This window comes from Anabas testudineus, chromosome 11 (genome assembly GCF_900324465.2).
Source record: "Anabas testudineus chromosome 11, fAnaTes1.2, whole genome shotgun sequence".
Taxonomy (NCBI): domain Eukaryota; kingdom Metazoa; phylum Chordata; class Actinopteri; order Anabantiformes; family Anabantidae; genus Anabas; species Anabas testudineus.
The window spans coordinates 18,348,004-18,373,237 of record NC_046620.1 but is presented as its reverse complement, the minus strand read 5'-3'; the positions used below and the strand labels follow the sequence as shown (position 1 = coordinate 18,373,237).

Genomic DNA, 25,234 nt, shown 5'->3' with positions numbered 1-25,234 from the left:
AAAATGTCAGGAATCATTAAAAAAAGATCTATTAGCTGTTTTTAATGTAATAAATATTGTTTATACACTGAAGCATGCAGTATCTGAAGGGTTAAATTCTGTTGATCGCTCAGAGGAAACACTGGTCAAATCAAGCAGAGAACAATTATACTGCTAATTTTGATGTAAAGGAAAACAGGATCAAATGAGGCCATGTGGCCAGAGCTGGTTTTCAATCAGTATTTTAACATCACCACTCAGGTGGATAATTCCACTTTACAAGACTCTGTAAGCTACAACAGATCAGATGCTCTGTCACTGTCACAGTAAAATTCAAATAACACGGATAATCTGATAAACTCTGTTGCACTAGTAAAGCAAACACTGGCAAATTTGGGATAAGACAAAAATTTGGAGTTTATTATAATGATCAATGGTCGCTACATTACAAAGATATCAAGGGGAGGAATGAAGGGCGGGATACAGTTTGTAAAACATTTCTAGTTAAAAAGCAACTGAGAAAATAAGTGAAAAAAAAATGGCATATTTTAGACAAAGCTCCTTACAAGTTACAGCTTTTCATTTCTTCTATACCACTCAGTTGTATTCTCTTCAATCTACAGCAGGCCCTGTCTCTTCAGATCCTCATAGGTCTTCTTGTTGACCACGTTTCCACTTGAGTCCTCATACTCTTCCTGTGGAGAAAAAAACCAAAATACAAACAAGTCAAGGAATACAATGATATATTATCATCAGAGGGTGGATACTTTAAAATGAAGTGTACTTCATTGTGCTGAAGGGTACAGTTTGGGTTTGGACAGAAATTTAGAATCAAGTTTTAGGCACAACTGCACCTGTAGCCTAAATGTTTCACTTGTTAATTCTACAAGCGTACTACCAGATCACATGAACACATATTTCTTCTTTAATCTAAGGTGAAATCAAATATTTTAATGATGAGGTGTTTTTTCTTTTTGTTGTGTTGGCTGGGTTCAGACTTGAAATACAATGCACTTGTTGGGTTTGGACAGAAAAATACGACTTGACCCACACTCTACCCAGTCAGCACGGACTCACCTCTGTGTCTGGCTGCCACCGCTCTAAAGCCTTCTGGGACTTCAGTTTTGCCCACACTGGAATAAGTAGCAAACACAAACTGTTTTGTAAAAGTCCAGTTTCAAAATTCTTATCCTGAAATCCAGATGTTTGTAACAAGCTCTGTACTCACAAGAGACAGCGTCCTCGATCTGTGTGACGTTAGCAAAGTGAGCTGTGTTAGGGATTCCTAGACAGCGCATACCGTGAGCGTGCCTCCACTCCTATAGAACACAAAACAAAATACAACATTTAATGTTATAAACTGCACCGTGTCTGCCATTCCTTTTTGTTGTGCTATACAAGAGCTGAGGCTGTAACTACTAATCCTCCCTCTGTAACAGTGAAGACAACAACAACATACTGCAAAGTGTCTCTGGAAGGCTTTGGGTCCTCTGTAGGTGTAGTTTCCACATATCTCGCAGTTGTAGTTGATGTTTAGCCCGTGGAGTTTATAGAGCCAGTAAGGAATCGGCTGCAGGGAGTAAAACAACGGTCAGCAAATAGATACATGAACCTATGCTGAATGTTTTATGTTGTACAGGTGAGCTGATAAAGTGGATCCTCACCTTGCCATCCCAGCCTAGCGGCAGGTTCTTGGGGTTGTAGATGATCTCGTTGTCTTCATCCTCACTCTCGCTCTCGCTGAGCTGCTCTTCCTCCTCTTCCTCGCGCTCCTCTCCGGTCCTGGCTTGTTTGCGCTGCACGTTCTCGTGAGTCAGCTGCCTCTGTTCCTGTAGCCCCCAAAAACAACAGCTGTCACAAACAATGAGGCCTAGTCTAAAGCTGCAATTACTTGGCTAACACTCCCTTATGAATTCAGCAGCAGAGTTAACGTGATGACATGTTCACTCACCCCGAGGATCTCCACGTATTCGTAAACTTGAGCCTCCAGGAAGGCAATTTCCTTGTTGCGCTCTGTGTCTCTATAGAAATGATGAGAGAATTCTGAATTATATAATGAACACAGTTACTGTCAGCATATGTCTGACATTTTTACACCCCCATACTTTTTAGGGCCTTTGGCTTTGGGATTCTTGGCGAACAAAGAAGGGTCCAGTGATTCCAGGGATTTGCCTTTAGTGCTGAAGAGTCTCTGAGCTCTCTCCTCCAGAGTCCTATACAACATGCACACATCAGACAATTAACTATTACTGAGAGGCCAGTCAGCAATGTTCAGAAATGTGTGTTTCATAATTTTTCAAGTTGATTTTAAGACAGAATCCACGAGCCCATATGTACGTGACAATAGGTCTTGGTTGTTTTGAAAAATGTAAAAAAAAAATAAATATTATAAATATAAATGAGGAAGGATACGCATTCAAAAAGTTTGTTAGACCTCAAAGATAAATACGACAGTATGCCCTGTGGAGAGCTTTCACTGAGTAAAAAGTTCAACATTACTTTATTAACATGCACATCAGTTATCATATTACACAAAATTTCAGCCTGAGCTGAAGATGAAGATGTGTTTGACGTGGTGACAAAGTGTTACACATTTGCCGTTACAGTTATTTGGTGCTGTATCAGACCAACTGAGCACTCAGCACTTTAGCCTCTAGGAATATGCTGAATTTTTCTAGAATAAATTATTCATCAAAAAGTAAAGTGATTGACGATGAAAGTAACTGTTAGTTGTAGCTTAAATATTTTTCTCTCTTCTCTAAATGCTTGTTGTTGCAGCTACCCTGTTATTTTTTTTAGTAACTATTTCTTCATCAACCTCTCTTTTCATTATCTCTCTTACCCTCCACACTTCAGTCCCAACGCCATAAGAGCAGACTTCAATCTGTCCAGACCCAGCGAGGCCAACTCCTGTGTGAAGGAAGAAATAGACTATCAGCAGAGGCATAAATGAGCATGCTCAGTAACAATAAATGAAATGAAATGAAAAAAGTATGAAGTACTTAATTTTTTTTACCTCCCAAGAAGAAAAAGCAGACAGGTCGAGATGAGCTCCTGCATGTGTGAGCGCACTACTTGTCTCTTTCTACAGTCCAACGCAGCAAATGAAGAAGAAGAAAACAAAAACAGAAAAAAAAGGTCAGATGAGGTGAAATCACTAAAACCTAAACCACCAGCGCATGTGAACACCCTGTCAGGAGAACTTACAGGCCAGCCTGGGAAGGTCCCATTCTCCCACTTCTTCTCAAAATCTGTGAGCACTTTGCCGTACAGCTCATTGTGGTCCAGCAGAGGTTTCACTCTGTCTGTGTAGTCCTGCAGGTACTCAAGCAGCATCTCTAAATACCTGCATAGGCAGACACCACATCACGTTAGACTTCCAGAACACTGAGCCAGAGCTACATATTAATATACTTTATCCATCTACTACTTCAGGTTCTGCTCAGTCGTGCAGTCGGTTCTGATTGGAGTAGACCTACTTTTTGTATTCAGCATTTTTCCTGTCTTTGGAGATGTCAAATAGCTGATCAAATGAAGACAGGTAAGTGATGTACTCCAGTTTCTGTAAGAAAAAAAATTGTAGATTACATAAAAAAATAATTAAAAGCTCAATATGCAAGCGAGGAATGGATTAAGCAGATTTTCAAGGATGATCACCTCAGCTCCTTTCAAGTTGATGTACTTCAGGTAGCAGTCGTGGAGGTCCAGGTAACGACCGTATCCTTCCTCATCAGTGAACTCCACCAAGTCTGACAAAGAGACACACATTTTACATTATCAATTGTTAAAGGTTTGAAATCTGTCTCCCATGGTATTCACCAACTAATAATTCTGACAATATAGGAAATCGACAGGGAATAGGAGAACAGTGAGGACACAGAGCAGCAAATGTTTTGCTTAAGTCTTTGTGCTGTTCCAGCAGTTTCAGAAAGTATCAAGTTGCCTTCATTGTTCAGAGATAGGTAGATGATGTTGAAGCTCCAAAGCTTGTTTCAGTCCAATGAAAAACTGATAAGGCCTTCTAGACAGAAGGCAAACAACTTTAAAAACTAAAATTAAGTCTGGTTGATACTGAACAGCAATTTTCGTATAGTGATGTTAGCTACAGCAGCTGGAGGTTGGAGTGAGAGAAGCCTGGAGTCTGGAGCTGCTGTGTCTCTAATCACCTCTATAGCAGCTGTAGTTATGCCAACCGTTTATTTTGTGGTTAAATTTCATTCCCTTTGATAATAATGATAATGATGATGGTAACGCTAACCTAGGGCAAACACAACTGAAGGGAGTTGTGGATTTGTTTGATACAATGGTCAACATGTTAGAAAAATGCTCCAAGTTAAAGTTGCGTTCAAGTGGACTGAGTGGTCTTTTGCTTACTCTGAGCCTCTTCGCTGGGGTTGTCTCTGGCCTTCATCAGCTCCTCAAACTCTGCCGACATGGGAATGGAAATCTACAAGAAAACCAATAAGCAATAGCTTTTAATATGCAGTTTTAAAAGTTTAGAGTTAGTATTGTTCAACAAAATGCAGAGATAACTACCTCATTTGGATGCTTTCTGTGAAACTCCTTTATTTGTTTCAGTCTGTTGTAGAACTCAGCAAACTCGTTTGGTCCCGAAATGGCAGCAAGTTCATCCCTCCTCATTCTGTCAGTAAGAAAAAGTTTGTTTCATTCAATATAAAGAGTTAAACGAACAGCTTAAATAAACATGAAATGTTTCATGTTTATTTGAAATGTTTCATGTTTATTTCTACGAGGCTCTTATGTACTGCACGTGCTTATTTGAAACTGATATTAAAAATCAGTCTACAAGGTAATGCTTGTAAAAAAGTTCTGACTTACCCATCTTTGTCTTCATAAGAGTCTCTGAGATTTGCGCTGACTTCCATATACCTCTGAAAAAACACGAAAAGATTGTGAGCGTCTAAATAACGTTCGAATTTAAGCGCCGACGTGTAGCTACATTGTTTAGCTTTTATCTTTCATGTAAATGCTGTAACAGTATTTAATTTACAGTGGTACATTTGGCTTGTAAATCATGTTAAAACTAACAAGTGAAGTGTAGCTGAAGAAAATATTATCCTTCTAACAGACTGTACTGCATAACTCTGTCGTTAGCCAGCCGGTGCAAGTCGTCTGTATAAAAAAACAAAAAAAAAAAACAAAAGAACTTACATCCAACATTGCCCTTGTTCGATGGTCAGAGTTAATCTGTTCCCTCAGCTGTACGAAAAACAAATAAGAAGCATTTAACCATTAAATAAACATAAAAATTGATCATTTCTTATGTTTGTATTATCTAGTTAGCAATGGTGCTAAAGCTAGCATAAAGCTGTCAGCTCACCGTTGACTTCTTGTGTAACATTTCTTTTGTTTTAGCATCCATTAACCTCTCTCTTTCTTCATGGTAACGACGCTGTTGCTCTAAAATAGACTCCATTGTTTCAAATTATGCCGGGCGTTTATTCAAGACAAAATCAGACTTCTACCTATTTAGCAAATAAAATGAAAGAAAGTGTTCCCCGCCGTCTCGGCTACGTTTGTTTTTAATGGCGCATGTTGAGAAGCTAATGTCCGTCACTGTATCCAGCGTAGACAAACACACACCACATTGAAAGGTTCCGCCCTGGTGACATGGTCCACATATAACATGAAGAAAAGGCTACATTTCATCAGAACAAAAATTACCACATATCAATTACAAATCAAATAAGTACACAGTTTGGGGGAAATTAGCGATTTATTTCAGTTATTAATACATAGTCACTTTTAAACTTTAACCAGATGCGTTTACTGTTCTAGCCCCTGTGTTATAGATGATGCGAATGGGGTACTACTTAACAGCGGGCCCTCCCCACCAATAGGTCATCAAACCTCAGACATCATTAACAACCTCGTTGCTGTGTGGTTGTGCACAACACTTGAACTGTAAATCATCAAACATCTAAGGAATCTTAATTTACATACATAATAATATTTATTTTTTCGAACGAGATGGATTAAAATTCTACATGGTATTCTTCTCTTTTGCACTTCCTTTGTAGTCTAATCATCAAAGCCTACCACAATGCTTCAGAGAGCATTCAGTTTGCGCGCACTCGCCTTCAGTGCGCGCACAGACTATCTGACTTGTCAAGTGTCGCTAAAAAAGGGAGATCCCGGAAATGGGAATTCTCTGACTTAAAAATAAAAGCCTTACAGTCACATTTTCTTCTTGAATGTAAGTTACTATTATTGTGTGAGCATCAACTAGCGTGTTACTTCTGAGTATGATGTAGTTACTTTCTCTACAAACACAAAACATAGAAATATGAAAGAGAGTAGTCTTTAGGTTAACAGATCGTGACATTATGTCAAAATAGCAAACTGTGATTGGGATCAAAAATAGTACAAAACATGACTTTTAGTGCCCAAACCTATATTAATGGGAGAATCGCTAACATATGCGATATGCAGCTTGATCCTACATACAAAACGAGAAATATGAAGAGGCGTTCATGTCACAATAGTAACAATTCCTAACATAGTGTGAAGCAGCATTCAAATGCTATGCACTGTATATTAAACAACTTTTTAGAAACCATCAAACGGTGCTGCCTTTATATTACTGTATTCATTACCTAATTTTCTCCTCCGAAATGGACTGATTGAAATATGTCACCTTACTCATGAAACAATAGATCAAACCCGTGAAGGGTCGTTTCAGGCTTTTATCTTGACATGTTAAACAGGAAACGATGGCTGTCATTTCGGCTGACCTGACAGTCGCGGTTTGGCACATTCTCCAGCAGTCAGTCAAAGCAACGGACGGAAAGCAGCGGACAACCAGTGTTACGGATTACGAAGGAAACCGTGGACATTAGAACGCATTTCTCGTGCCGCCGTGCGTCCAGCCTGCTTAGAAAGGTGAGTCGCCTGCGACTGTGTCCTTCTCTGTAGATTAAACTCTTCAAACAGAAGAAAGGTTTATTACGTTATCTTCTAGAGGGAGGGGGCGGTGGTAGTGGTGTGGTTGGGGAAGACGGGGGGAGGCTGGGAGAAGGGGGGTGCATCCATTCTGTCTTTTGTGCTGGAGCAGATCTGGCAGTGGTCGGGGGGGAACTGTGTTACTGGATAACGTGAGGCTACGTGTCGGAGAAGTGTGCCGTTTCGCTTTATCTTGTTCTAAGGTTACCTTTATAAAGATGTCTGACACCGGGGCTGCCTCGCTGTTAACTCATCTTAGATAGCCAGTACACCCGGGGGGCTCCGCAGTATGAGCCCGGGGTGCTCTTACTCAGCAGTAACCCCAATACGTATTTTTGCTGTTTTCGTTCTGGAAACGTATCTCCAAAAGTCTTACAAATATCAGCAATATTAAATTCCATTCCATTTAAACGTGTTTTTATACCCTATAGGAACCCAGTAAAAGACATTTAAAACCATTAGCCGCCACCGTTTCATTCGGTGTGTAGCTATCACACCAAACTGCTGTAATGTGGCTCCAGTTAATTCCAGTGAAAATTGAAACCTCTGTAAGAGCTCGTTACGCAGTCCCACAAACTTTACAACTGAAAAGCATGAGTTTAACCTTAGTCTTAGTTTAATACAAAGGCTATTTATTATTATTTAAAGCAGGTTTGTTCATAACAAAATACTAAAGTTCGGGAAAAGTTTAAAGTATATGTTATGACGCGTTCGCCAAAAGCGAAAAAGGTAGCATGTAGGGTTACGTTAGCTAGCTGCCAAACAGCTGAAGGTCCTGCGACATGTTTGTGTCCTCTGCGGGGTGTGATTTTTGTTTAAGGCCCGCTCACCGTGTGGAATGCTTTTCCAAGGCTGCTAGTTAATGGTTGAGCAGTTTGACAGTTTCACACCCGAGGGGAAGAAACATCTGCACAGTCTCTTGTGGCAAGTGCCCAAGGTGATGTGCAGCTCAGCCTGCACCTTCTACTTTCAGTGTGTTTGTCCTCACCTGACGACTGGAGTCGCACCGTTTCCTGCACACTAATCACTGCTGCTACAGTACCCACATTCAGTTTTTGTTGGTTAAAATCAGAATGAAAAGAAGCGTATAGCCCCTTTCTCACAGTCATCACTTTAGATTTTTTTGTGAAAAATCCTTTAGTGTGTGTGGTGTGTGAGTGAGTGCCTGAGGTCTTTGGACTGTGACCCAGCAGGTATCTTTCCTAGTGATCCTCTCTTACATTCGTGGGTGCTCTCTGCCTGTAGTCTGGTCTTCAGCAAATGGAATGCAGTTCAGTCAGATTGGAATCAGCTGCTATTATTGTGTAGAAAATGGTTTATTTCCACCTCTTCACCCTGAAAGGCTCTGTGGTGTGTTCATGATCGTTGTCCTGCAGAATGGTGAAATCCCATCCGGTGAGTTTCATTCAACTAAATCTTTGTCTGTCTATGTTGCGTCTGTCGCTGGTTAAAACACCGATAAATGTCAGTGTGCCACTTTCATTGGCAGCCATACATGTCCCAACAGTAATATACCATTTTGACAGATGAGCTGGTGCTCTGTGTCATCAACTGCTCTTTTATTCTCCACACTCTCCTCTTTCCACCATTCTGACAAAGGATGATTGTATGTTTCAACGGACTATAGAACTTTTAGAACTTTTTTTTTGTAAACTGCAGCCCACTGGTGGGTTTTATCTTGTGGCGAATCTGCTGAGGCTTTGATCTTAAAGCTTTGGCCTACCTAAAAGCAAATTCCAGATGACTAAATGTAAATATAACTAAATGCACGATCACCTTATTAACCTTTGTATTGACAGTAAATTCTTCAGTCATCACACTGTGTTTGCTAATGCAAGTTTATCTTATCTTTAAAACGGCTGTTGTTGATTAGATAACCACAACTGTAATCCTGCATTTTTTTGTGAAAGACAAATACATTTTTGACTAAATGTTTGAATGATATTGTATGTGTTAAAATACATATATCTCTAACAATTCTAAACTGAACTTGATGGATTAGGCTTCATATTTCTGGAACATGACCTGAGCCTGTCTCAGTTGAGTTTGTGCAGTGGTTTTCTAGTATGGCCCCTTGTGCCTCTCTTATCCTTGATTCCAAGGAAGATAAACAGTGGAAACATTAGTCTCCCCTGACCCCTAAACCAGCATTTGAATACCCCAGTTATCTATTGATTTGTGATTCTGAGGATTTTTTGGTCATATTTCGAACAGCATTAACAATTTTTAACCTCTTTAGAGCACCTGACTGAACTCCACCTTGGTCAAGTTGGGTTTGGGTCACATATTCACCCTCAAAATCCTACCACATCTAAAGAAGCCTGGCATTTTAACTTACTATCTATTTATTTATTTAACTGAATGTGCTGAAACACAAAGCTAGAGGAAACAAACTTTGTGTAACTTTGCTGTGGACTGTAATTCCCCTGTTATCTCCGTATCGGCTCTCCACCAAATGCAGTTAATTGCATCAGGTAGCCTGTGCACTGTGGCTGTTTTTAAAATGTCAAAAGCTGAGAATACTCACCAAAGCTGCTGTCATGTATACTGAGCAATCTGTCCCTATCTTTGCCTAATCTGATCTTCGCTTCTGCTCTACACCATCTACTAAAAATGCTCTCACACTTAATCCTCTGTGTCATACATTTTTCTTACCACACTTTGGAATAGAAATAGAGGCATTGGTCTTGAGGTGAACATACTCAACAGGCACTGATTTAGTAAACATGAGCTTGCACCTTTTAGGAATCTTTTCATTATTGAGACTGATGGTGTTTGGTTTGTGACCTGCAGATGGTAAACTTGGCTTGCCCAAATAAGCACTGTGCAATCACAAGAGCTGTGGCAATTTCATGTGTGTTTTTGTATACACTGTATGTGCTTAACACTGCCTCTGTGTGTGTGCGCGCGCGCAGTGTCAACATGTCCAGTGAGGTGCAACCGAGGCCGGACGACAGCCCCAACACCAGTGGGGGAAGCTCGGATGCTGAACAAAGAGAGGCTGCTCCCGTGGAGCAGCCGGGCCCCGAGCAGCGGGATCAGACCCAGCCCAAGAAGAAGGAGGCCAAAATCTCCAGCAAAACTGCTGCCAAGCTGTCCACCAGTGCTAAGAGGTACATCTGCTGGAATTTTTCTGTTTTCTGCTGCCTAGTTCCTCAAGTGGTCATTTGGCACTTACTTGTTCTTGGGTTTTCTCTTTAATGCTAAGTGATCACTGCTGTGTGTGAATCACCTGTCAGTTTATGACACCTGATTTTTTGTTGAAGAGCAAATACCAAAAATTTACTTCTGGCTTCTCCAGTGTAATAATATATTTATTGCTTTTACATTCGAATAGTTTTGTGTTTGGAAGAAACAATCTGAGGATCTAAGAAAGAATTTTTACCAGATCTTTCTTAGACTAAATAACCTCCTTTCAGACATGTGCTCCTTTCCATTAATCTTACAGCATATAAAAGTATTGATTTGACGACAGTCTCACTAGGTGAGACCTATTAACATTCATGTATCCCTTTATTTCACTATACCATGGCTGTCTCTTTCTGACTGAAGCCGTGACTAACTTTACCGTAAAAGGGACCTATGTTTGAATGACCGAAAGCCATAACTATAACAATGATATGTATCCCATGTCTGAACAGAGCTTCACAGGAAAGACAATCAAGAAGATAATCTGATATTGTGAAAATTGTTGTTAGTTATCACACTGTGGATGACATTGTTTTCTTTTTTCACTCAGCCCACTGGTGAAGTGGATATGTTGGATTATTGGTTAGGGAAGATAGATAAAGTTTCAACATAACTAAATAATAGAAATAAAAGTCCAGCTGTGACAATTACAATTTAGAGCAATTATGTCTGCAAGGTAATCATTTGGGAAGATCTGACACTGCAGGGGTGCACTGTACCACAAACTAGACAAATGGAAAAGCCTTCATTGCCACTAGAACTGGAATGCAGCAGTGTAACAGGGAGGAGTACCTGATCAGAAGATCTGATGGATCTGACTGGATGAGGAATGCTAGTTGGGGAGATCTGTTTGAAGACCTACAACCTCCGGACGACAGATCCTCTCCCAACATACTTGGAAAAACAAAAAGCATTATAGTACAACGTTGTCCTAATGGAGCAAAATCTAAAGGTTTTTACTCACATTGGCCAGTATATAATCAAATTTTTGAAGTACTGTCTTTCTATGTTCTATCCCTGTAATCTATAGGACTACTTTAATGAAAGCCTCTCTTGTAAACATTCTGCTCCAGATATTTCCTGGGGAAAAAATCCTCAAGCACAAAAGAAGAGATGCACTGTACACGGCTGTTTATTACAGTGTTGACTTCTTATCAACAGAGATGGCTACAGCATAAAAAAATAAAGAGCTGCAGGGTTACCACTTTATAGGAAGGTTGACAGGCACAGTGTTATTTAACTGCTTTCTGTGCTAGTTCCTGTTATAAATCATCAGTTGCTACACACATAAGCCAAACCTGGTGTTTTCCATTATGCAAACTATACTCAGATGATATGGACTTAATGCTTGAAGTGTCTCAATGGATTATCAAATGCAGTGAGCTGTGGAACGTTAGAAAAAGCAAGTGTTTGGTTAAAGAAGACATGGAGGAGCACAACGAAGTTGCAGTATAATCAGAGCTTTTCCCTTTGGATTCCCCCGGCCTCGCTCACTGCAGCACTCTCCCTAACAGCTCCCCAGCTTCAGCCGTCAAAATGTGCCACCTCAGGAAATACTGCAGATGAAATTACACAGCACATACTTGAGCTGAAAATGACTCCATAGCTGTGGAGATTGTATTAACAGACTCCACTTTTTCTCCAAGTGAGTCATGTGTAGTCAGTAAGTGACCAAACGCTATGAATCTCGTGTTTTGAGGACTTTGGGTAGTGTGTAGATTCACATTTCTTTCGTTTGTCCAACAAAAACATGCTGTCTGATTAATGGAGGACAAATGTGGAGACGTGAGGAGGTGAAGTGTCTCACAGACACAGGTCTGATGACTCTGCAAGCGATGTAACGTAATAAACAATAATGAACGGGATGATCGATCTGCATTAACATTTATAGTTACAAATAATCTCCCTACTGTCACACAAACGTACAGTAGAACAAGACTTTATCTTCTTCCTATTATTATGTATTTACTTATTATTTCCAGCGGCAGAAACAATCTGACCAATAAGAAGAGAGGACGTTCTCACGTAGTTTGAAGTGACGTGTTTTGGTTCGTTTGGATTTTTACTCAGTGTGAAACGAAACCGAACCGAAGAGAAACTGATACAATATTACAAACTCATTAACTGATTCGGATCAAAGCAAACGAATTAAGGTGTGAAAGCGACCTTAGTCATTGTCCTGCCGAGGAGAGTTTAAAGGAAGTCAAGCTTTGGATATTGTTACCCTGTCACCTTGCCCCACATCTTTGCAACATTGGATAAGCTGTGAATGACTATTTCTAAAGGCATGTCTTACTGACCAGTGTGACCCTCCCCTCCACTCAGAAATGCAAGAGCAAGAGGGGGGTCACATGCAACACACCTACGACGTTACAGTTATATGGTATGTGTCTAACAACTCAGCTACCAGACATGCTGTGGTTTGAATCTTAAAATAAGTAACACAGTGCAGTAAGCATGTACAGTTGAAATCATTGGCGTGTTGGTGGACTTGTGACTAGCAGTGACATAATGTCTAGAGCACTTTGTATCATCAAAGCCTTTGAAACTAAGCAGAATCAATTAGTGTCAATGGGATTTTTCCTACAGGAATATAAAATGGTATCTAGAGGTCTCCATTGAGCTATTTTGTTCTGAGGAACAAGATCTGGAACTCAAGTCAGGATAGGTTGAAATTGTGCTTCATGCATTTGAGTGATGTCAAAGTTAGTTTTACTGGCAAATGTCTTGGATATGTCAATGGACCTGAGTGAACATGGTTGTTGTGTGTTTAGAGGTGAGAGCTTATTTTAAGAAAATCACCTCACTCTCTCTGGTCTTGATGACCGCACTTTAAGATCAGATCTAATTATGCAACGACCATTCTCGAGTGCTTTGCAGGCCGAGTCTCTCTTTTTTTGAAGATGAAGTTATGCACATATGTGGGTCCAGTTCAAACTTTTGAACCTATAGAGAGCTCTAATGGGAACCTCCAAATGTCAGACAGATCTGAGATGATTCATCTCCTGAACAGACTTATGAACAAACCTGATCAGAAGCTCTTTTATTATTAATTAATTATAACCTCTTGTATGGGAATACATTGATTAGTGAGATAAAATATTTGCTTGGTATGACTCATATTTCTGAAGAGATTGCATTGTAATATTTCCTTGGGCTTAGACATGATGTATAAAAAAAGATGGTCTGTTGAGGTTTAGCACAAACCTATATAATGCATTATGAACACCTCAGCTTGCTTGGTGTAAAGCATTTTAAAGATGCCGTCTGTCTGGGGAAAGATCATACTAATCAGGGTAGGTCAGAAGTCCCCCAAGTCCCTCTTCGCAGCCACATCTTCCAGCTCCTCCTGTGGGATCTTGACACATTGCCAAGCCACATGAAACATATAATCTCTCCTGGGTGTTGTTGCTCTACCCGAAGATTTCTTGCTCATTTGTGCCTGGAAAACCTCCAAAGGGAGGCAGCAGGGACAAATGCCCAAACAACCTCAAGTGGCTTCTTTTGAAACAGAGCAACCGGTTGATATAACACTATATTTTACCCTCAGCTGCAATGCTGAGAAACTCCTTAACTCGGGGCAGAAACTCTCTCCCACATGCTCCATGATAAAATGAAGCAGAGGTGATACCCTAAGCACCGGAGAGTTGAAAGTTGAAATGATAGCTGAACGAGTGATCATGAAGTGCATAACCTGGCTGCTTGATCCTTGTAGGCAAATCACAGCCATACATGCTACTGTATGTAGTGAATAGCCAAATATCCCCTTAGCCAAAGGGATATTTGACCTTTCTATGGTCTGTTCATTAAACATATTTTTGATGTGTTTCCAACAGCTTCCTGAAAATGTGAATGTTGTAGGACCATGATGTGCAGCAAAATGAATTTACTCCGATATATCAGATTAGGTACCCTTATCCAACATGGCCCTTTGACATCAATATCAATTCATGCATGTGCCTAAAAATGGCAATTATTCAGTTGTGCATGCCCATGTTGATCTTGTGTGACAGGACATATTCCAGTCCCAGCTCTAAGGAGCTCATTAGAAAATCAATGAGGTATTCAGTGTGTACACTTGCAGATTGATTTTACAGTCAGGATTTATGTAACTGTCGGTGTTTTGTGTGTGTGTGTGTGTGTGTGTGTGTGTATTGGAAAGTGTGATCATAACATAGATTTTCCTCATGTTGCAGAATCCAGAAGGAGCTGGCAGAGATAACCTTGGACCCGCCGCCAAATTGCAGGTAGGAGCCTGTTGGGTTGTACGTTTGTAAAGAGCTCTTTGCACTGACACCTTAGGGACTATTGTGTTTGTGTGTGCCTGTGCGTGTGTGTGTGTGTGTGTGTGAGAGGGAGAGCCTCTGTGAGTGGATTAGGCTGGTCAGTGAGTCACATGAATAGCGAAGGTAGGTATAGGTAGACTATTGTGCTGTATTTGTGCTGCTGTTTGCTCTGGCTGAAGTGTAATGAATGGACCTTGTCAGCAGTCTGAAGCATGAAGAACAAGAAAAAATAAAATAAATAAATATCTGTGCAATTGACCTGATTGGCAGTGCTCACCATTCAGATTACTGTAGCAACACTGTTGTGTTTGCACACACTCCCTAAGGGTGGGAAAGGCACTCTGTGCTGTGGCTGGACTGGTTTGCATGGTTTATTTTCCTCCCCAGTCTGAGCATGCTGAGGGGCAGAGGTGCTGCATGATGTTGCCAATCAAGATCTGAGTTAAGAGCTTTCATTGTGTGGGCTTTTTGTCAAGTCAGCGTTTGTTATTCTTCTCAAACTGATGACTTTTGAGTACAGTGTTTGAGGGTGAAGGGAAAGGTGCAGGTGTGACCGTGCTTCCCACTGTGGGTAGAGAATGCAGCAAGTCAGTGTCATCCAGGCATTTCCTTTTAGGCTTTAGAAACCAGGGAACCTCTATCATTCACAGATGCTCTCAGGCTTGTGGGTCAAGCAGCTGGATTTAGTCACTGCAAATATTTTTACCTGACCCAAAAAGGAGGAATGCACTAGTCCAACATTTTCTGTGTGTCAGAAGACCAATTCTGACACATCAACTCAGTGGTGTTGCTATAAACTAAACTTCACTGCCTCAAACTTAGTCGAAACACTATATACAGTACTGTAAGTTAATATGGACATGTACCTCTTAAAATATAACTCAGTGAAGATACACTGCACACCGTCACTCTTCATCATCTAATATACTGTTCTTCGTCTCTCTACTACCATGATGATGATTGCAGCCAACATTTGATCTAATTTACTGTAGGAATAAAGCTCACTAGAGAAGTACTTCAGTATGTGCTGGCTCATTGTTTTAACTCATAAGATGGATCAAACATTTTCAAAAACCATGCATACTGCCATATAAATAGAGGCAGAGCCTATCACCTTTCAGAATGCAACAGTTCATCTGCCATGTGTCTCTTTGTGTAAATGAACAGCCAGTGTGTCTGTTAAGCAGGTGAGAAATGAAGGGAAGTAATCTGTTATTACAAAGGGACTGTCACAGACAGAGTCTGTTGCAGTCCGTTTGTTGGCTGTCCGATCTCAAAGATGAGGGTAATCTGGCCAAGGCAAAGCTATTATGTTTCCTGACAGAAGACAAAACAGTGCACATCTGTATAGAAGATACATTTTTGTGTAAAGAGAGGCTTTCTTGAAGGACGCCCATGTTCATGATTCATCAAGCTCGGCTGCAGCCGGGAGCCCTCAGTCACAAGTGAAAAAGTTGGCTCAAGCAGCTTAAGTGTATTTCAATGACAGTCGGAGATACGAGCTAGTGGAGGTGTGCTGTTACTTGAAATGTATTTCTCTGTATTCACACACCCCTTGGTGTATTTGCAGACTAACAGCTTTTGATTTCCCCATAAGGCTGTCAATCCGCGTTTTTTTTTTTTTTTTTAAGCTTAAAAATAATACATTCAGATTCAGCCTGTTTTTTTGTGTGCGGTAAGTGATGCACAATTGCACATTGTGAACATTAAAAACCTTCTGCCAAGAAAAATTCCCTTAAATCTCACTGTACCTCCTCACGCACCGTGACACAAAAAGACACGCGTCTCTCCTACAGCTACTAATTGATCTGACAGTGTTAAATAGGACGCGTTTCTAAAAAGACATCAGATGTGAGGGGTTAAGAACGGACGCTGTGATGCAGCTCATTACCCCACAGACTTCAGCTCTCTTTTTCCTCTTTTTGTTTTTTCCTCCTGCCAGAATAAAGCGCAGCTCAAAGCCGCTCCTACAAACATCCTCTCTGGCTCATTTTCTACATTCCCTTCCTCAATAGACGGAATGGTGCTGTAATCCCTCTTGAGAATGTAAAAAAAAGAAAAGAAAAGAAAAACACCTTTAACTTTTACTAAGACAGCATGGCTTGTTTTCATTTGGCTTCATTTTAAAAAGACTTAGCAGATTTTTTGGAGCCATATGAGGAAATATTTTTCATCATTCTTTCTAATCATCTTTGTCACCCTGCCAGAGAGTAATTAATTGAATGTGACAAGCGCTGTGAAAGGGTATGTAAATAGTCCCCACACCAGACATGTTATATTAGCCTGGTGCTTAGTCGGCCTTCCTGGCCGTGTATGTGTATCTGTGCTTTCCATAATTACCATATCCTTTCATAATAGTCCTGGCAGCATTTTGATAAGAATCCCCCGTTGGCTGAGGGGAAACAATGTGCGGATTCCAAGGGGGAATTGGCCACGCTCTCTCACTCACTCTCTCTATCATTCATACTCGCTTTCTGTCTCCCTCGTAATCCCAGCAAGACTTTATGAGTTTCAGAGGAATAACTTCCCAGTGATATCAGTATCATCTAAGGAATCAAAGCAATAATAAGAAGAGAAGAGCTCCAGCACAGAATGGGCTGATTGAGAGAAATGTAAATTCATCCATGACTATCAGGGTGGAGATATGATGGAGTCAAACAAGTCAGCTTTCAGTGTCGTCTGCTGTAAAGAACTGGTTTGATGTCTTAAAGGGGGATGACAGACACCGAATCCTGCTTTAGCCTGGTGATGTTACATTTTAATCCAGCTGTCATTGTGTGGCAAAAAACAAAATGTAAATTAAGTTTGTGTCATTTATGTTGTTGCAAATAAACATGCTTTGTTCATTTGTTCTTGAGTGCCTATGTGAGTGCCTATGAGTCCTGTGTTTGCTATATTCCGTGCTATTGTCCCAAACTGAAAACAAAGTAATGCACTTAACTGTATTACCACAGGGCAAAACTAATGTACTAAGTTGAATTACTGATTTCATTTCATTTTCACTGACTCTGTCTACTGACAGTTACAGTACCTAAAACCTCGAGTAGACTTTTCTTCTTTACATATTTTATTAGGTCAGGACTTTAGAAATGTAGTAAGTTGATTATAGAGTAATAGTGTTTGTTAAAGATCATATAATCTTCAAAGGGTTTCCTCTGTCTGCGGTTCAAGACTTTTTTGTCTTACAATAAACATTCTGCACTAGCATTAGTGCTGAACATTTAAATGCACTGAATTATTAGTGGTTAATGAAAATGAATATACAACTTAAGCAATTAATCGATCTGTTCATGAAATACTTATTTGATGTATAAAATATTTAAAAATACATATAACAAATAGAGATCAGTTTTCTACTGTCCAAGTCAGTGGACTTGTATATCTTGTTTTTACTGAGTAAGTAGGCATTGCATTGTGGTGATGATGCAGACAGCGGCAACCGTGATTGGTCCACTTGGTTGCATTGTTGTGGTCGTATGTCCTCCCATGACTTCTCTCTTTACTTACTGCGGCTGTGGATCAGGAGGTAGAACAGTCGTCTACCAATCAGTGGTTCGATTCCTGGCTTCTCCTTACATGTTGAAGTGTCCTTGGGCAAGATACCGAACCGCAAGTGGCCCCCGGTGAGTCAGGTCAGCTGTGTGGCAGCTCTGCCATCGGTGTGTGATCGTGTGTTCTGTGTGTCTCTATGAATGGGTAAATGAGGTGCAGTGTAAAAATGCTTTGACTACCAGTTTGGTAGACAAGCACTATATAAGTATAGATCATTTACCATTTACTTACTGCTCTCTCTTAAGCTTAACAGTTCAGAACTATAGAATAGTTAACCAGAACCCAGCCACTTCGACTTAACTACATTTGGGGCAGAATCCCACTGCACATGCAGATCATGATTGCAAGCCAGGATAAAAGTCCATGTAATTTGTGCATAGATGTAATATTAGTTTCTGGGTCTCTAAGAGTATAGTCTGTACTATAGTATAGTTTGAGTCATGTAGTCTGCACTGGAGTCTGCTCTCAACTAAACAGAAACCTGGAGGCAACATGGGTAATGCACAGAGGTTAAAAGGTGGTCATTATGGTTTTAAGGATCCCAGTTGACAGGAAACCAAGCTCAGCATTTTCTTTGACCAACCAGTGAAATCTGTTTGTTAGAACAAATGTAAAATGAAGAACCTGCAAGGAAATCAAAGGTCAGCCAGAATGAAAGCCAAGCAATAAAAGGAAAGAGTAGCTAAGTTTAGATTTACATTCTTGCAACCATTACACAAGCATTAGTCACTTGAAATGAGTAATCACACCCCAGTGAGAAAATAATACTCCCAATTAGGCAATCGGAACATATTTACTAAAAGCAAGCATCTGTTCAGCATATGGGAATGTACTGAAGGCCACATCTGTCCTGGTCTGACCAACTAGACAGTGGAAAGTCTTGAGTCATGGGTTCTGCAGGTTTTTTTTATTTTTTTTATTCTACAGGAAAAAAAACATTTTCATTTTCAAGCATCCAGTGTTTGTAGCATCTCTCTCATAACTGTGTGTTTTGTGAGAATCATCGGTCTCTCAGCGGCTGTTACCAAAGTCATAACCAGGAGCCTTACATCTGTATCACCAGCAGTTTCAAGTCTGCTCAAATGTCTAATACTGCCATATGATGAAATATAAAGATGTCAGTAAAACACAAGAGTAAAACACAGTAGTCTCAAAGTGATTGACGGAGGAAAAATGAGTAGAGAATGTTGGCGACTACAGAGCTGAGCTGTCAGCTGTTCTCCAGCCACAGTAGGTTAGTATAAAGCAAGTTTTTACCACAGACACGATAAATCTAAAGGCCAACAGTGAGCTGAACAATGTCTGAACCAACAGAACATGTTTACCTACACATGGAGACATTTTTTTGAAACGGCCTTAAGATGATTTTTAAAGTGGTGAGTGAAAATTTTAAATTTGGAAAACTTGTGAATAGTTTTAAATAGTTTAAATTGACTTACATTATGGTGAAGAGCTTTTTCTGAGATACATGTAGCTCCAAAAACACAATCCATGCATAAAGTGGTCAAATAAAATACAACTCAGTCGGTCAGAAAATACATCCCACTAAAGAAACATACAAAAACACAAAAAGTTGACCCTTCTTTAAGACAACTTTTTAAATTTAAACATCTGATGACATGCCAGTATTAGAGACGTAAATCTTTAAGTGCAAAGCAGTAATGGTGGCTGACAGCCGTACATTGTGAGTATGGTTGTGCTATTGCATTTTTTTGATATTGATGACATTATTCAGACACAAAGTTGTTAATAAATAGCTTATCAGCAGTTGAAGTCAGTAAATGATTATTAGCTGAATTCACATGAATTGCTGCAGTCTCAACATTGCAGCAGTAATGCAGTTAGTAGAGTCGCCACATGTCAGCCCTAGCGTTGATGGTTTGCGACTTGACTCCTAGCCATATAGTATGAAAGTGTATATGGACATGAAACTGGACCCCCAAAATATCCTCAAAACCCAAACCAATGAGCTTGCACAACCCATGTGCTGGTCCCTAACTCACCCCAAAAAAATGTTGGAAAGTGCACTAGGCAAATTTATGTGCCATGACCTTTTAGTGGTGATCCCGATTACGTAATAAGCCGGAAAAGTAGCTTTCTTGACATTGCAAATTCTTGGGGGACAACTTGAAGACTGTCATTAATAAACAGCCGTACACTGTTTTAAATAGTTTGTTTTTCTTCTATGTTAGAACTTGTAATGAAGAACACGCAGAGAATATATTGAAGAATGTCTGGGAGATCCTTCTTGCTTCAGGCACATGATATCAGGGCAGTGTAGCAAAATTCCAGGCTCAGTACATGAAACAATCTAGTTATGGTACAGTGAATACTAAAGTTTATAGGTGTGTAGGTCTGGCCTTTAGTTCGTGTCTGCCACTGCAGCCTCCCATTTAGCTGCTGTAGCTGTAGCTGCTATGTCAGATACTAAATGGGACGAGGCACACTTTGTTATGATGAAGCATCTCACAGTAAAACAGCCGGATAGTGGGCACACCAGATGTTCAGTCAGCAACTCACTACTCTGACTAAAAGCTGCATGTTCAAACAAGAGCAGATGCTGAGGGACAATAACTGCAACAACAAAACAGATACAGGTATTTCTAACCAAAATGTCTTAGGGAGAATGTGATTACTATGTTTTGAGTTTATAGAGAACAGCGCTAAGGCAGTAGTTTGCTGCTGAGAAATGTGCAGTTGTGGTATGTTGTGGACTCACTGGAGACAGAGGAGCTTATAATGTAGCTTATATTTCAGGATTAAAATAGTAAATGAAAGTAAATAAAAAATCTTTCTGTCTCACAGGGTCACCAGAGGGGTGTTGTCACTGTTGTTGCCAAATACAGCCAATCTGCTCACCACCCTCAATAGTGTGATGTTAGAAAGCAGTCATGCTGTGGTTAGTAGTTACTGTTTACTTTGAAACCGCACAGTTAAATGATGTGTTGGTTAGTGTGTTTCACTTCATTGCTGTTGTCTAAGCATGTGAAAGAAAACACTTAACACCAGCGTTTTTTATTTATTATTGTTAACTTTTTGCTTTCAGTTATTGATAATCTTGCTGCTATAGCATAAAGTTGTATTTGAGATGATTATGTGCTTAGAATTTGTCTTTTTCTTTCCTGTTTCTGAATTGGTGTACATAATCTCATTCACATTTAGTCATTTCGAAGACACTTTTATGCAAAGCAGTTTGATTGGTATTAGTATGTTGGCATTGCAGTAGTCGTTACACTATAAGCACCTCCACAAAAACCAGACCTGCTTTTACTGCTGTCACCCAACATCCGCATTGAATCTCACCTTAGTCGAACGGCTTAGTCCTTCAGGCAAAATCTGCATCGGGTGGAATGGCTGTTTTAGCCAATGATTAACTAACATGGTTTAAAATTTACATGTGATCATACATGAATCATTTCCACCAAGTCTGTTAAAATCTCAGTAGTGTAGAGGTTTGATAATACTTAATATACATAATACAACAATAATACAACAATCAAATCCATTCCCAAATCAGTTTATTTAATCCATGAATGTTGATTGCATTTTGCTCTTAACATCAGCTCTCAACACCAGCTTTTAAGGCACCTTAAATTATGTTGAAAGCTTGTAGCTGCAATCTGAACGTGAGATTGAGTGTGATTAAATTCACATATTGAGTTTGATATAAACTAACTTACCTGAAAACCTTATTGCTCAAACTCCTAGAGAAGAAGAAGTGTAATTTATGTTTAGAGCAGACTTTGCTGTTGTTCTTGTTGCACTACAAAAGCACAGTCTACTTATGATCATAAGAGCATATTGCTGTCTCCTCACAAACCTGTCTGCAGCTATGTGTCCAGATACTGCATCAGCTTGCAGAGAGCAAATTACAACAGCTAAAGGGTTTAACGCTACTACTACAGAACACATGCTATTTCACTGATACAATCTGCAGTTCATCTCCATTTTAACTGGCAAAAATCATGGTCTGACCGTGCAAAAAAATGTGTCGCCTGAATGGTTTTTTACAGTTCTATTTTGCTAGAACTGTAAACTTGTAAAACATTGCTACTGGGATACTACACCAACCCAGGTATTTTTCCAACCTGAAACCGGTTCCAAAATGTACCAAACCTCATTAAATCCTTAAAACAAGATAATAAGATAGCACACAGTGAGGTTTAAACATTAAAACTCAGATTTATCAACTCAGTGGTTTGATTATTAAGTGCAACATCACTGGTGCTGTGTGCATCATATTAAGCTTGACTTGTACTAGTATATCCCAAACAGAAAGAAACGGTTAGGTTTGAAACTGAAGAAGCCATTGGATTTTGGTTATAGTTCAGAATAAAATTTAGAGCGCAGATCTCCAAACACAATTGTATAATTCATTTCAGTGAGTCTAACAGGGATTTTGTATTTCTAATGGCACATTTACCACCCTTAATGGCAGAGTTACTTTCTTCTTCTGTAAGAAAAAATAGAGCAAGCTGCAGAAATAATGAAACATCAGATTGCTGCACTAATACCTGCAACATGGGTGGAATCACTTGGGTTCTTAACAGATTGATGAGAAAAAGGGTGACTGAGACAGACAGAGGAGAGACTTCACAGAGGAAGGAGAGGAGGAACTTAAAGATCCCTGCAGTCCCCCTGCAGTGAGAAGACACTATGAAAATACTAATTATTCACTATATTCCTCTCTCCCAGTGCCTTCATTTTTTTTTACTTTCAGACTTTGTAGATGTTATCAGTTCTCACTCACTTCACACAAGGACTTCACACAAGCAGATGATCATGGCTTCCTCGTATCTATCTTTAATTTATAGTTTATATTCACACTGCCAGACTTGCACCTGTGAGCTTTTATTTGTGTCATGTTTGAAGTCGTATCTCAAATATTTAGTCTTCATATTTTATATTCACACTGCAAGATTTGATCTTTAATTATTTTCAGAAGATATCCTTTTTCCTGTCTCAAGGTGGAACGCTGCTTCTGTGTTTTGCACATAAGTGTATGTATGCAGGTTATGTTGGGTATGTGTTGCTTATATATTTGAATGACAGACGTGGCCACTAGAGGCACTATCATGTTCACAAACCACAATTTATTTCGAAGAAGACTATAGAGAAGCAGAACAAAATGGGCAAGACTTTGTCTGCTAGCTGCCCTGTCTGTCTGCATGCTGGCCTCTCTGCGACCTACACCTACCTAATATCATACTGTTTATGTTTGTCCTCCTAAAAGATAAGAAAAACACACAAATACTACTGTCCATCTGTGCTGGGTATAATGACCAAGATTTCAAGAACTTTGACCTTCCCAAGAAAACAGGCTAAAATTATATTTTTCCTGGACCCAAAGCATTATTTTTGACTCTAATTCCCTAGCAGAATCTATGACAATTTGGGTAATACCTTCAGTATTTGGAGGAGTGTTAACAAAGGATTTAGAAATGTTGCCCGTGGGATATCTGGAGTATTTTCCGCACTATAAGGCGTACCTTCAATGAATGGCCTATTTAAAAACTTTGTTCATCTATAAGGCGCACCGCACTATAAGGCCCATAGAATAGACGCTACAGTAGAGGCTGGGCTTAGGTTATGCAACAATTAGATGGAGCTGCGCTAAAGGGAATGTCAACAAAACAGTCAGATAGGTCGGTCAAACTTTATTAATAGATTACAAACCAGCGTTCTGACAACTCTGTTCACTCCCAAAATGAATAAACAGCTGTTTTATTATTTTCCCGGAGGTAAAGTCAGTGATGTAGAATTTTCATGACACCGTTTATCTTTGTCCATGTTGATGATGTGCTCTGGCCGTGTCATGCCTTTCAGTTCAAGTGATAAATGAATAACAATAAGTTGTGTATTATAGTATTGTTCATAAAATTTGTCAGAGTGAGAGTTGTGTATTTTAGTTGATCTTTGTTAAGATAATTAGTTGCAGAGTGAGCGCTCTTTCCACTCTCTGTTCAGAGACAGTACAGCTTTGACGTATTTTCTCCGTCGGTAATTAATTGAGTTTAAACTCTGCGTGGTAAGCGTGTCTCTTAATAGGAGCCATTTTGGGATTTTTGCACAAACACACAAATGGAAATGAACCGGCATGCTTCGCGAAATCATATATCCCAGCATGCACCGCGCGCTACTTCTTCTACGAGGGAAAATGGAGTCGGCGGCTGCTTACTGTAGTTGTGAGAACTGTTACGGCTCAATATTGATCCATATATAAGGCGCACCGGATTATAAGGCGCACTGTCGGCTTTTGAGAAAATTGAAGGCTCTTAGGTGCGCCTTATAGTGCGGAAAATACGGTATACACAAGAGGCAAAAGCTGGGGCAAGACAAGTTTAGGGGTGGCTGTGGCTCAATAGGTAGAGCAGTTGACTGCCAATCACAGGATTGGTGGTTCGATTCCCGGCTGCCACGTCACATGCCAAAGTGTCCTTGGGCAAGATACTGAACCCCTAGTTGCCCCCGGTGAGTCAGGTCAGCTGCATAGCAGCTCTGCCATCGGTGTGTGAATGTGTGTGTGCTTGTGTGTGTGAATGGATGAATGAGAAGCAGTGTAAAGCGCTTTGAGTACCAACTAGGTAGAAAAGCGCTATATAAGTGCAGACCATTTACCATTTACAAGTGATGTATAACAGAAACGTAATGCTCGACTTTATTTTTATAATGTTAGCTTTGCTCTTTGGCAGTTTGACTCATAATCAATGAACTTGTTGTCAGCAAATTAAACACTGACATTTTCACAGTGTTTTGTCTAAAAACAAATAAAGTGTGTTGGGGCAGGTGATTGACAGATGACCCACTTTACATGACAGTGAAATAAAAGATGGTTTCAGTTTAAGCATAACAGAGAATAAATAATAAATATCTGTCAATTCAAATCACTGATGATGTAACAGTTGCTTGTTAACGTGGCCTGATTACTGCTAGGTTTTATTGACAGATCTGACACATCAGCTCATTTGTACACTACAACAGAATTGAGATGAAATAGAGGCATTAATGGCATCATTTAATCTAAAATAAATTATCACCTTGTTTTCCAAATAGAAATGGTAATGTGGGAACGAGACAGTAATGACAGTATACCCATTATGGCATGCTTGGCAGTGAATTTGGAATGTGCAAATATGTATTTTAGGAAACAGTTGGGCTCCATTTATGCCTGTCTACCATGTTGGTACACCTGGTCAGGAGAGATTGTAAATGCACACACAACTCTTATTCTGTAAACACAAATGAGTATATGCATTATTTAAGCA

At 39.8% G+C, this 25,234-nt stretch overlaps 2 protein-coding genes across 2 annotated transcripts in view; one reads left to right on the top strand and one right to left on the bottom strand.

The window, feature by feature from the left end:
* Nucleotides 1–378: 378 nt before the first annotated feature.
* Nucleotides 379–5,547, bottom strand: sf3a3 (splicing factor 3a, subunit 3). The gene is made up of 17 exons (XM_026350096.1): nt 5,321–5,547; nt 5,152–5,199; nt 4,819–4,871; nt 4,516–4,621; nt 4,354–4,426; nt 3,637–3,728; nt 3,459–3,541; nt 3,187–3,325; nt 2,996–3,064; nt 2,822–2,889; nt 2,085–2,192; nt 1,931–2,000; nt 1,644–1,808; nt 1,439–1,549; nt 1,208–1,298; nt 1,057–1,112; nt 379–674 (listed from the first exon to the last, which is right to left on the bottom strand). Exons 1-17 carry the CDS (start codon nt 5,414–5,416, stop codon nt 597–599), a joined length of 1,506 nt encoding a protein of 501 aa, XP_026205881.1. The 5' UTR covers nt 5,417–5,547; the 3' UTR covers nt 379–596.
* A 1,193-nt stretch (nt 5,548–6,740) lies between these two features.
* LOC113154868 (ubiquitin-conjugating enzyme E2 E2-like) overlaps nt 6,741–25,234 on the top strand; it is a 57,942-nt gene continuing 39,448 nt past the window's right edge. Inside the window, exons 1-3 of the mRNA XM_026349278.1 lie at nt 6,741–6,882; nt 9,858–10,055; nt 14,328–14,378. Coding sequence (XP_026205063.1) covers nt 9,865–10,055; nt 14,328–14,378 — 242 coding nt within the window. The 5' untranslated portion in view covers nt 6,741–6,882; nt 9,858–9,864. The remainder of the gene's footprint in view (nt 6,883–9,857; nt 10,056–14,327; nt 14,379–25,234) is intronic.